This window comes from Lissotriton vulgaris, chromosome 9, assembly GCF_964263255.1.
Source record: "Lissotriton vulgaris chromosome 9, aLisVul1.2, whole genome shotgun sequence".
NCBI lineage: Eukaryota > Metazoa > Chordata > Amphibia > Caudata > Salamandridae > Lissotriton > Lissotriton vulgaris.
This window is the reverse complement of record NC_141697.1, coordinates 334,173,131-334,186,020: the sequence shown is the minus strand read 5'-3', so window position 1 is coordinate 334,186,020 and position 12,890 is coordinate 334,173,131. Positions and strand designations below refer to the sequence as shown.

The 12,890-nt window shown below is 46.6% G+C and overlaps 1 protein-coding gene across 4 annotated transcripts in view; it reads right to left on the bottom strand.

The window, feature by feature from the left end:
* The window catches only part of TTC7B (tetratricopeptide repeat domain 7B), a 1,385,350-nt gene that overhangs the window by 409,697 nt on the left and 962,763 nt on the right, over positions 1-12,890 (bottom strand). For all 4 annotated transcript variants that reach the window (XM_086937670.1, XM_086937667.1, XM_086937668.1 and 1 more), the window contains one exon: positions 12,210-12,350. In XM_086937670.1, coding sequence (XP_086793796.1) covers positions 12,210-12,350 — 141 coding nt within the window. The remainder of the gene's footprint in view (positions 1-12,209; positions 12,351-12,890) is intronic.

Here is a 12,890-nt window from a genome sequence, read left to right as displayed (position 1 = left end):
GGAGGCCAGGCACTCCCCTTCTCTGGGAAATAAAGAGTAAGCGCTCTCCAGGCACGAGTCCTCAAGGTCCAGGGAACACAGCTGGGCCCAGGCAGGCCAGCACACAGGCACTCCAGCAGGGAGGCAGTCCCTTGTGGCCGTTCCTCCTGGGGCCCAGTAGCAGCAAGTCACCTGGAAGCACAAAGCACAACCATTTCATGGGGTCACAGCCCCTATATTTATATTACATTTCTCCTTTGTCTGTGCTGACACAGGGCTTGGGAAACCACTTCCAATCGTTCTGGGGGTGTTGATGCACTTTGTGTACAGTGCTCACACCTTCCTTTCTGAGATGGGGGCTCTGCCATCAGACACACCACAGGGGTTGAAGCCAGCATTCACATAGGCAGGCACAGACCTATTCAGGGTCAGGGGACTACTCCTCCCACTACTCCAAATGCAGATGTCCCATTCCGCCTAGCGCTGACTCACCCTGTCCCTCATGGAGCCACACACACCTCACCAGCCCCTGTCACTCAAAAGCCAGAAATGCAATTCACATCAGGCAGGCAGACACATAGCACACAGAAATGCCAACTTCTATAAGTTGCATTTCTGAAATAGTTATATTAAATCTGCACACACCATTGCATAGCATTTATTATCACTATTCCAAATATACCAAACTTGCCCATGCTGCTCCTCTCATATCAGGAATTACCACTGAAACATGTATCAGGGAATCCCAAATGCATTCCTGTGGGAGGGCAGAATCACAGTAGTGAGTACGCAAAATGGCTGTTTGTCACCACCAGGACATGTCACACTTTTAAGATTCATGTCCTACCTTTTACCTACAATGCACCGTGCCCATCAGGCTAACTAGGGCCTAACTTAGGGGTGACTGACATGCAGTAAAAGAGTGTCACAGACATGACACACACTTTAGGTGGCATGTCACAGCGGCAGTAACACTGCGCGCACAGGCCCTGCAACGGCAGAGGCCTGGGATAGGTTTGAAAGGCTACTTGGTGGGCGGCGCAATCAGCGCTGCAAGCCCACCAGTAGCATTTAATGTACCTGCCCTGGGTATATGTGATACCACTTTACAAGGGACTGACAGTTAAATTAAATAGGCCAAACAGGTGTAGACCAATCTTACTATATTTACCACAGAGAGCACACGCACTTTACACTGAACATCAGTGCTAAAGTGCCCAGAATCCTAAAACCACCAACACCATGTCAGAAAAAAGGTTAGGAGAAAGGCAAAACGTTTAGGGATGACCCTGCAAAAAGGGCCAAGTCCAACAGTGACCCGCCTTTTTGACAGTTCACTCTATATTGTGGTTGATCAACTTGATCCACAATAGCATTTCCAAAATGCTGCGAGATAACTAAGTTCATTTTAACAAAAATGTCATTCAATCTTACTTTTTGCCTTTAGCCCATATTATTTTCCCTTAACTGTTAATGCATGCTGCTATGAAAAGTCAGAAGTTTATCTTCAGATTAGATTACCTTCAGAGAAGTTTGATGTGAACTTCCTGTACCAATTTAATAAGTAGTAAAATAACAAAGGGAAAGCTCATTTATATTTGGTGTGATTGCATAGGATAATTTTTCATGAACACGGCACTTCTTTCCAAGACTGGACCGTTATACCGCAAGTATGTGTGTGAGACTTTGGGTCACCCTTCTCTTCCTCCCGTTCGCTGCCTGGCCGAGTTCTGTATCTACATGGGCTTTGACTTCAACGAAGGAATGCCTACAGGTCTGTGGTAATGGCAACATACAGCCATGTTTTGTTGTTCCGCCTTTCCGTAGGTGATTCTTTGATCCACTGATCTACGGGGTTGCCCTGCGTGCCCAATTTAAGTGGTCTTGTAGAACAGTCAATGATCTTGTGCACAACCTCTCCCAAGCCGCTAAATATATTCCAGCCACTGCTTTCATTTCGCATGCGACAAGCTGAGATCTTAAAACACTGAAGTTTTATAGCTAAAGAAAGGGGCAAACTATTCAGGTGGTTTCTTAAAAGAAAATATATATTAATTTCGAACTTTTATAAAACAATGTACTTTTGTTCATGGGAACAATTTTTAGGGTTAAGAATAGGGGTTTCCTGTGAATTGGCTTTGGACCAAAGTTCTGTGGCTGAGTCCGACACCTTCATCAACAGCCATTGGCGAGGGTGCAAGTCAATGGAGCGATTTCCTGAGTATTCTCCCTGCAGAAGGGTACTAAGCAGGATTGTCCCCTCTCGCACATGTTCTTTGCCCTGGCCCTTGAACCACTTGCTGCCTGGTTCAAGGGAAGACCCGCTGCTGCAGGGAGTGAGGTGCGATGGAGACTGGGAGGAGCTTATATAATTGTATGCCGATTACATTATACTGTATCTGACCAACCAGACTCTCTCCATAGACAGGGTGCTACATATCTTTGACATCTTTGGAAGTTACTCGGAGTCAAAGTCATTAGTCTTCCCACTAGCGGGAGACAGAGTGAGACTCCTCTGATCCTGTATGGTGCCTCTGACGGTGGGGAGTTTTTAATACCTGAAGATCCATGTAACTAGAGACCCCACTTCATTTTTTTTATAACAATCTCCTGCTGCAGCTGGAGAGATTGAGAGGGGATGTCAAACACTGGGGCACGCTTTCGCTCTCCTTTATGGGTAAAGCGGCGTTATACAAAATAATTACACTCTCACGGTTAATTTATGAACTCCAAAATACGCCATATAGAGTTCCACAGGAGTTTTCAGGAAAATTGAAAGTGAAGTCCATACATTGTTGTGGCAAGGAGGAACACTGCGTATAGCGCCCACTAAGCTGCAGAGAGGAGTGTATGAGGATGGACTGGCAAATCCAGATATTACTAAATATTACTGGGCGATTCACCTGCTCGTAGTAAATGATTGGACAGGAACCAGCATATAGAGTGGATAGACAAGCAATGAGATGCAGAGGTCACAAGGCACTCCACTAAAAGATGAAGAGAGAGAAAAGGCATCACATCACACACAGACGGTAGTTAGGGTACGGTGGGAGGCCATGAGATTCCTGAGTTGGAACGGAAGACTTACAAATATGACATCATTATTGTACAGGTCTTACTCCACGAGCTGGGTGTACTGTGGGTCTTCTCAAACTGGGAGCTGTAAGGTATAGAACACAGGGGAGATATTTGGAGTAATCAGGCCTACATAACACTTGCAATCCTAAGCCAGGAATTTGAGCTGCAAGAAACAGAAAAGTCCAGATACCTCCAGTTGGGTCATGCCCTGAAACAACATATACCAGAGGGGGAGCATTTGCCGGAGGCTTATCCTCTAGAGGACATATCACCGATAAGGCAATCTCCATTATATATCATAGATTGGTCAATAATTCACCCGATCCGTTGGTGGCATTGCGGGAGGCCTGGGTGTAGGGCCTCTGTGACTTAGAAGATAATGACTGGCAGAGGGCCATTCAATGTCCACATGAGACTGCAATACGAGCCAGATTTCGACTGGTCCAGCTTCAAATTCTACCCGCTCCTATTACCAGACTAGCAAAAATTGGGAGGTCGCCCTCGTTGAAGTGTCTACAGGGATGTAGTAGGGAGGGTACGTTTTTTTCACATTCTTTGGGAGTGCCCAGCCATACAGGCATACCGGAGAGGGGTCAATGAAGGTAAGTCTCGTGTGATGGCCTTCGAGATCCCCATGGATGCGAAATGATATTGCAGGAGGAAAATTGGCCCAAATGTCAGAGGATCTGGTTATTGCTGGCAGCAGGTGTAGCCAAGCTAAACACAGCAAGAGCATGCGGTACTGCATACCCACCCAGATTAATCGACTGGAAAATAGATCTAGATTAGTGCTTGAGGGTGGAAAAGGGGGTTTCTCATAAACTGGGAGAAATTATTGGGGGGGGGGGGGTCGGGAAAACCTACAAGGGGTATTGATAGGGACGGTTAAGCAGATAGAGGGATCTTGATTTTGAATGGGGGGGTGAGGGTGGGTAACAGATCTGATCTAATTAATGGGCAACAATAGCGCCCCTACAGTTGTGAATGAGATTCTGCTTTGAAATATTGTCATTTTCCAAATGTTATGTATGTATTGATGTTCAATATGTCCTGATGTAAATTCTTAACGATGAGCGTTACTGAAATAAAAACATTTAAAAAAAAGAAAAGGGGTTCCCATGTGCAAAGTGAGACTTCACCTCATTTACATAGGACTAGGATGAGGAAAATGTGTACTCAGAGTAATGAAGTTTAATTCTACTTTGATTTGTATATAGCGCTTAATACCACGCACCTGATTTAATGTATGCTAACAATAACTGCTGCTACACTAAGATTACATAACTTTTCAATTTACCAAGCTCAGAAGGTTGGAACGCTGAGTTAGCCCTGCTGATATTGGAACTCATGCCTGCCGGTCACATTATATATTAAATGTGAACATTAAGTCCCTAAGCAAACTCTAAATTGCCATTAAGTAATCTGGCTACGTGCGAACAGCGTCGTCTATCTGACTGTTCCGTTTATTCACCTGACATCTGCTTCTCTGTGGGCTCCAAAAAATATTCTTATGCAACAAAAACAAAGGTCTCGCTGTCTATTTAAAGCAGTGACATCGCCAGGGGAGCCGCCTGCAGAACAGCAAATACCTGGGGAGCAGGAGGTATTTCCTCCCAGTATGAAGCATAAACAAGTGCACCGCTGATTTCATTTTTTCCCCTTCACTTCTCGGTGTTGGCAACGTTTTCACTACGCCCGTTCAGAAAAGAATCACAGAGAAGGACGAAAAAAGTGGGGATGGATGGGGGAGGAAGGGAGTCTTTAAAAGTGCCGCGGGCTAAGAAGTGTAGCTATGTATTCGTTCCAAGAGGTGTGTCCTATGTAATAAAGGGAGTGGCTTAACACATGCACACTAAAATCCTACACCTCCCATAACATGCCGCCTGATCAGTATTTTTGCGCACCTCAGTGAGCTCTCTGGCATTGGATTCAGACATATCACACAAGAACGGATTTGGACCCAAAAAGAAGTCAGGCCTGATGGATTTGCCAATGTTTGTTAGCAGTCACAGATACATGAGGAATAACAATTCTTTTGTTGTGAAAAAAGTTGCAGTAAAAATTTCTGTATTCTAAAAATACAAGCCTATGAATAAAACATTAACAAGGTCTGGTTTAAGGAGTGTCTCAATCGTTTCCCTTCTCATCATACCACCTTCCTCTCCAGTTTCTTTGAGAGAAAATGACACCCCTTTTCCTGCAACTTCTTTCAGTACTGTTCTACCTATCTCACATGCCATCTCTTTCCTCCTCAGCACCTCTTTTACACTCTCTCCTGCATGTACCTCCTGGCAGCTCCTTTACTTCACACTCACCTGCTAGCACTGCATTTTGTTTTACTTTCATTGTCAATAGTTCGACATCCGTGTACCTTCTTCACACATTTTTTCAAAGAATTACAACTTCAAGTGGCATTCGTGACCACTGCTCTCTACAGAGGCCAAGCATTGAATAAGCTTTTCATCATAACACTTTATCGACCCACAGACAGAATCTGTGAAAATTTCACTCCGCCTTTAAACTTATCTACATAACTCTCAATCGTGGCCCGTTAAAAACACCTACCCACAACCTGACTTCACCCAGAGGCAACTCGGTTTGCCCAATACAAGAGTAATATGCTTCATGAAACAGAATACATAGCACAACAAACATCCTGGAAAAAGCAAACACCCTTAGATTAAGTAGAACATCTGAAATATTCAGAGGAATTATCTCACCGACAACCAACATGGATTACCTGAACGGTTTTTACAATCAATGTTCAAAAGTCGATCAGAGTTTTTGCCTGTAAAGTTAAAGATGTGAACATAGGGCCAGATAGGGACCTGTTTCAATGTCCGTTTTTAGGACTGAGACCCAGTGGGGCTCAACCCATTTGAGTTTATATATGTCAGAGGGGGGACAGAGAAGCACAAGTTACTTACCTTCGGTAACAATATATCTGTAAGAAACATTAGTAGTGATAGATTCCTTACCTTATAATTACCCCCAGGTGTCAGACTGGATTCGGAAAGTTTTTAGTCAGCAGTACCCCTGCGCGTCGGTAGGCGTTGTCGTGTGGCTCTGCGTGCATCGTTGGCATCATTGGCGCCGTGATGATGTCATCAGAGCTATTTAGACGTGCTCATGCGCGCTGATGTCAGTTCTGTACAAGACTTTCTGCACCAGGAACGCAGAAACATGCAAGATACTGACCACTGGTGCTATGATACTAGGGCTCTGAAAGGGATGACCTTAACCCTAGAAATCAGTTCGCAGAACGGGGAGGATGGGTGAGGCTGTAAGTAATCTTTACTACTAATGTTTTTTACAAATATATCGTTACCGAAGGTAAGTAACTTGTGGCCTACTGTGAATTGCAGGTAGCGTGTGTGGGCAGGCAGGACGGAGACATGGAAATAGGGGTCCTGCAAGTCCAACGCCACCATCCAGTCTTGCGGGTCTAGGGCAGACAAGACCTGAGCCAGCGTGAGCATCTTGAACTTCTCCTTCCGGAGGAAGCGACTTACGTTCCGAAGGTCTAAGATAGGACGCAGGCCCCATTTGTCCTTCTTTGGAACCAGAAAATAGTGAGAATAACAACCACGGCCTATTTCTGGCATCGGAACGCACTCGATGGCCCCCTTGGTCAAGAGGGCCGCAACTTCCTGCTGGAGAAGCGCCAAGTGATCCCCCGATATGCGGTGGTACAGAGGTGGCATGACTGGAGAGGTTGCTTCGAAGGGGAGGGTGTAGCCCCTTTGGACAATTTGCAGCACCCACTTGTCCGAAGTGATGTCGCTCCAGTGGCAGAGATGATGGCGTATTCGTCCACCCACTGGCGTCTGATGGGCCTTAAAGGTCGGACTAGGAAGACTTTGAAGTGGATGCTGCAGGGGTGGAAGTGGACGGGCCCGCCCGCTGGCACCCTGAACCGCCTCAACGGTTCCCATGTCCGCGGCCACGCTGAGGTTGCTGCTGCTGTGGCCTGTGGGGCGCCCCTTCCGTGGCCACGAAAGGTGCGAAAAGCAGAAGGCAGAGGAGGCCGGATGGCAGACAGGCCAAAGGACTTGGCCGTAGTCCGGGAGTTCTTGAAGCGCTCCAACGCACTGTCTGCTTGGTTGCCAAAAAGGCAAATGCCATCAAAGGGCATGTCCATCAAGGTGTTCTGGACATCCCCTGAGAAGCCAGTTGTCCTCAATCAGGCGCGGGGCCGAAGCGCCACCGTCGTAGAAATCGACCTGCCCAGTAAGTCGGCGGTATCCAGCCCACAACATATGGTAAACTTTGCCGCATTTCTCCCAGCCGCAATCACTTGGAAGAGAACTGCCTGAGCCTCAGTTGGGCAGCACCTGCTCAACTGTGTCCCACAGAGAGTGGGTATGACGGCCCAAGAGGCATGCAGTGTTCACCGACCGCAGCTCTAAGCTGGCAGATGAAAACAGAATCTTGCCAAACTGATCCAGCTTCTTGGATTCCCTATCCGGAGGTGCGGTAGCGACTGCGCTTTGGGAAGCTGAGGCTTGTACCACCAAGCTCTCGGGGGTGGGATGTTGGGTGAGGAAGAGGGGGTCGCCCGGAGCCGGGCGATGGCGTTGGGCCACGTTCCTATCCACAGGAGCCCCTGTATTGGGCCTGGCCCAGGTGCCTAAAAGAACGTCTGTCAGTGCTTCATTAAAAGGCAGCAAGGGCTCCGAAGAGGTAGCCGCCGATTGGAGCACTTCTGTCAGGAGCTTAGTCCTGACAGCCACCGTAGGGAGGTCGAGGTGGAGCGCCTCGGCTGCCCTACGCAACACCACTGCGTAACTGGCTCCCTCCTCCGTAGCCATGGAAGGAGGAGACAGCATGCCATGGTCTGGTGAGGTGTCAAGACCTGAGGTGTCAAGACCACTGGCCTCCCCCAAATCCTCTGCCCAGTCCTGATCATAAGCACAGTCCTGTGCTACAGGGTCCTCAGACCCCTTCCCGTCCTCCAAATTCTGTGGAAAAGGCTCAAAATAAGGAGGACGGACATAAGGCTTAAAAGCCCCCATTGGCATCGGTATCTGCAACGAGCGATGCCGATCCGGCACCGTGTCTGGGTCAGGGCTGAAGCTGGGGACGACTTCGTCCCGAGGAGCGGGCGACGTCAGAAGCGGTGCCGGGGAGATGGACGCCGGTGGAGGTCTCACGAGGTCGACCGGTGTCCGATCCCAGATCCCTGGGGGGCCTGTGGCGCCTGGCTTAACCATCCCAGCCTATGGAGAACAGCAGCACCTGCCATCTGTCTGAGTGCGATTGAAGACAGATCCATAGGAGAGTCAATAACTTCAGAAGAAGCTCTGGCACCCTTCTTGCAGGAGGTCCTTCGCTTACTTCTTTTTATTTTCAGGTAGATGTTCAAGAAGCAGTGCAAGATCTGACCATAACTATCAGTCATACCGCCCCAGAATCACTAAGCTGTTGGAGGCTTTAATGGAAATAGATGCCATAGTGGCAAAGCGCCTGCCGATGCCGTCTATACGTTTTCCTTCCCTGTCTGGAGGCACTGAACAAGGGGCTAATAGATTCCTTGAGCACCTCTGCGCTGCTTGCATTATCACTGAATCCGGCCGAGGATGCCCAATCACGCACACAGGAGCAGAATCAGGTGTTTTGTATTTCTTTGCAATTCATGGTAACACGGTCGGATTCCTCATTAACTTCAAACCTTCCTCCCAGACACGTAATCCACTATTGGTATGGATCGTACCGATTTCGTAGCAGGATCTTTAAAATCATAGAGGAAGCATTCAGTCGGGCAAGGGTAATTCAAACCTTTTGTGAGCTCTTCCAACAACTTCTGTAAACCTCCAATATCTCCTGAAGGAGAACTTGCTGGAGGGGGAGAAGGAGACAGTAAAGATGGAGCAACGTAGTCAGCACAACCATGTCTGTATCTTGGATGAGCTCACCCTCCTCAGGCTGATCATCAGCCTCACTTTCAATGTAATGGTCTCTTATTGTAATACTCCAAGGATCTGGTCTCTCCTTTCGCGATGTAGGAGGCGAAGTAACCACTGGCGGTGGTGATGAAACCTGTATGCTAGGCCCCTGCGGCGTGCGCGGAACTGGGGTGTGAGAGTCGCTTATAATAATCATGGAGCATGTGCCTAAGGTCGGTGACAAGAGGTTGATGCCAACATGGCATCTCCCGGGGCCACCTGATGTTCCTTGTATGTTTCTTAAGAATAATGCTGCTGAAAAGAGTCATATCATTGAGTTTGATGGCGAGCCGTGAAGGAGTAGTCCCCTTACATGAACGCTTAGGTGTCCTGGATGTGTGCATCATCCTCGTCACCCGTGTCCTCGCATTTAACCCTAAGCTGTGATGGACTGTAAGCTGGACAAACCAAGCTCTCGTCCCCTGATTCCTCTGTATCCAGAAGGTTAGATGGAAGCAGAGGTGACACCTTTGTTAGGGATGTCAGGGCTGGAGATTTCTGGATTAAGTGATGCCCTTTAATGTCCTTTTTATTATGCTCTGTCAACGGCAGGAGACGTCTAAAGGTAATCGTCGTCGACACCAGCAGTCTTGTAGGGGACTTGAACACCGTTGTCGATGGAGTGGCAATCGACAGGGCTGTGGAAAATGTCGTCAACGGTGTCGCTGTTGTCAGAGCCGTAAACGTGGCCGTCAACATAGTTGTAGTCGTCGATGAAGCTGTCAATGAGGTGATCATCATCACTGTGCTCTTTGACGATGACGTTGACACGGTCGATGCTAGCAAACTAGAAGGCACAAATATCGAGGGGGATTTGGCCGTCGACCTCGACGACGGGTCCGTAGACTGAGCTTTTTTCGTTGACGAACCCTGCTTTAGAGGTGTGATAGGCAGAGAGGCAGCAGAAGAAGAAAATATTTTCTGTTCAGAACCTGTTTGTTTCAAGGCTGTTTTTTCAGAAGTGGATGGTTAATCAGCCTTCATTTTCTTTGATTCTGCCTTTAATGAGGTGGAACCCTCCTTTTTATGTTTCCTCTCAGCTGAGGATGAACCCGGACTTTCCTCCACATCAGATCCAAAATACTATCTGGACCTTTTCTTCTGAAGCCATAGTAACAATCTGGCCTCCCTGTCCTTCAGAGTTTTGGCCGAAAAGGCTCTGCAATATTTACAATCCTTGGCAGTATGCTTAGGATATAGTAAGTAAAGACAGTCCTTGTGGTGGTCTTCAGATCAAAGTCTTGCATTCCCACAAGATCTGGAGGGTCTAAAAAGCCTTTCCTTAGATCCCTCTGACATCTTAGAAAGTAAAGAAGATATAGAACCAATACCTTGAGCTGAATTCAGCAGGGTCAAAAGTTCACTCACTGACAAACTGAGCAGAGCTCAGGGAGACACCCTCACACTCAACGTGCAGTTAGTAATCTGAGGTATGGTGGCACTGCTGGGAAGATGAGGCCTGAGGCTCAAATCTGATTTGTCAAAGTTTAGACCCACATAAAGATGTTAATGGGTGTTAAAGTTTCCTTTTTTTAATGGTCTCTAATGTACTTTTATAGTACTGCTTATCTAGGTACCGTGAGACTCCCAACATGACGATGGGGAAGATCAAGCATGTGAATCTATGAAAGATTCAATACTGGAGAAATTACATCACTAGACCCTTCTAAGTTTTGTAAACTACCTGAGATCACATCAGCATTCCTCTTTTTCAGGGGTGGCTCCTCCACAATGGCAGTGGAGCACTGCTACCTGCTAAAAAACGAAAAATAAAATGATACAAAAACATTTTATTTTTGCCTGACAGCTGACAACGTTCGTCTTCAGCGGGATGGGGCCAGGTAATCCTGTGCGAGGGGCATGGCAGGGGTAGGAGTGGTGGGCACTTTTACATGTGTGTCAGTTTCACTGGCAAAACAGACATGCACACTTAGGTTTCTCCAACCCAGATGTGTTGCACAGCCGAGGAAGACCACAGGCTTCCAGGCATTGTCTGAATGGCAAACCAGGCTGCTCAGACCAATCCCAGTGCTTATCTCATGCTGCAAATAGTATTCACAGCATGATAGAAACACCTGAATTAGTATAAGGGAGAGTGTGCAGCCAGAGTAGAGGATAGGGAGAGAGCAGCAAGGCAGTGGCCGGCAGAGAGGCAGGTAAGTGAAATTTTAATAATTTTAATTATGTTTTCCTTTCCCCCGCCCCACTCCTAAGCAACGCGAGCAGTCAACACTGCTCTTTTTATAACTAGGGCAAGTATTAGGAGAAGGCAAAAGGCTTGGTAGCCGCTGGGGTGCAAATAGCAGGGGGCGCTAAGCTATCCCTACAAGGATTAAAGATGGCCTGTGCAAGGGACTGGGAAATGTTACTTAGCTTACGGCAGCAACAAGCCCTGCACCAGCCAAGGGTACTTAGGAAAAGTCCTTTAAAAAACCTGAAAAATCACTTAGGTCTGTGGTAGGTTGTTACATCACAAGGCACTATGTCAGCATTTGGAGGACTAGGCTCTGCTTACCCTCTTACTTTGATGCTACTGTTGCCAGGTTAGAGGCCCTTTCTCTCATTTCTCCATTTTCCCTTTGTTTTTCCAATTTGATTTGTCCTTGCCCACTATTTCTTTATTTCTTAATGTAATTATCTCCATACACTCAGGACTTCATAGTATGACTTTATTTTGTGTCATGTCATGTAATAGAGTAATAGCATGGTGTCAGTGCAGGTGGCGGATTATATTTCCATATACATATACCTGATCAATATTCTGACAACTTGTATAAGTTTACTAAGCTGCAATGACCACTGTAAACAAAAACCATACATGTATGATTCTTTCAGTTCTGATTATGTCATACCAACTCTTTGATAACTTGTATAAATGTAATTTAAAGCATCTACTGTAAATATAATTTGGAACTGTAATAGGTCTGTGATGCTGAAAAGCTCCCCAAAAATATTTTCGCTTCATCTGTCATTCACGTCACAGTTCTTACATATTAGGCGAGTCCTCACACAAGACTAACACAGCAACAGAACTGTGACGAGGGGGCTTGCACGCTCTGTAATAAAGATTACCAGTAAGGAACTGGGACATTAAGCACCAAATGTTCCACTCCATACTACTGGCAATAAAGACAGATCACATTACTTCATTGTATGAATGGGGTTACATCTGAAAGTGGAAGATTATCCAAGATCCATTCACTTTACCTGCGTGTAGCCAGATTTGTGCCAGGGTCATCCATGGGTGCTGAGGACCCTGCTTTGGAGTGGTGCTATGTAATGACGAGGCCACCTCAGAGAGTGCTTGTTCTACTCGAGAGGCAGCTATCGATGTGGCATGAATAGACCCTACAGAAGCAAGAAAGAAGGGTGGAAATACCATCAGCAACAGAAATATAAATCGGAGACCAATGCAGGTGAGTTTTCCATCTGTACCAAAGTCTACCCCCCAAACAACACAAGATTGTTCAGCGTGAGTTTTGCTTCCTCCATAAAAGGGAGGGGAGGGCCATACCTAACATTCAACAATGAACCTCTAGGGAATGGCAAAACGTAAAAGAAAAAAAAAGTAGCACCTATTACCAGAAGGCTATGGGAAAACCAATGTGCTGAGGTAGAAGAGACTTTCCCAAAAAATTCTCAGATCAAAACTGCACCATTGGACTTTTCCTAATTGAGCTGAATTCCAACGTGGATGAAGGGCTATATAAAGGCTAGAGCATTTAAGTAGACGACAGAGAGGAGGCTGGAACGTTACACATCAGATATCCCTCTGAGATTCACAGATTCAGCATCTCCATTTTCCTGCATTAATTTACTACATACCATAAGATTTAGAAATCAAGAAAATCCCTTGTAGCAGTTATAATTTTACGATAACATTTTTTA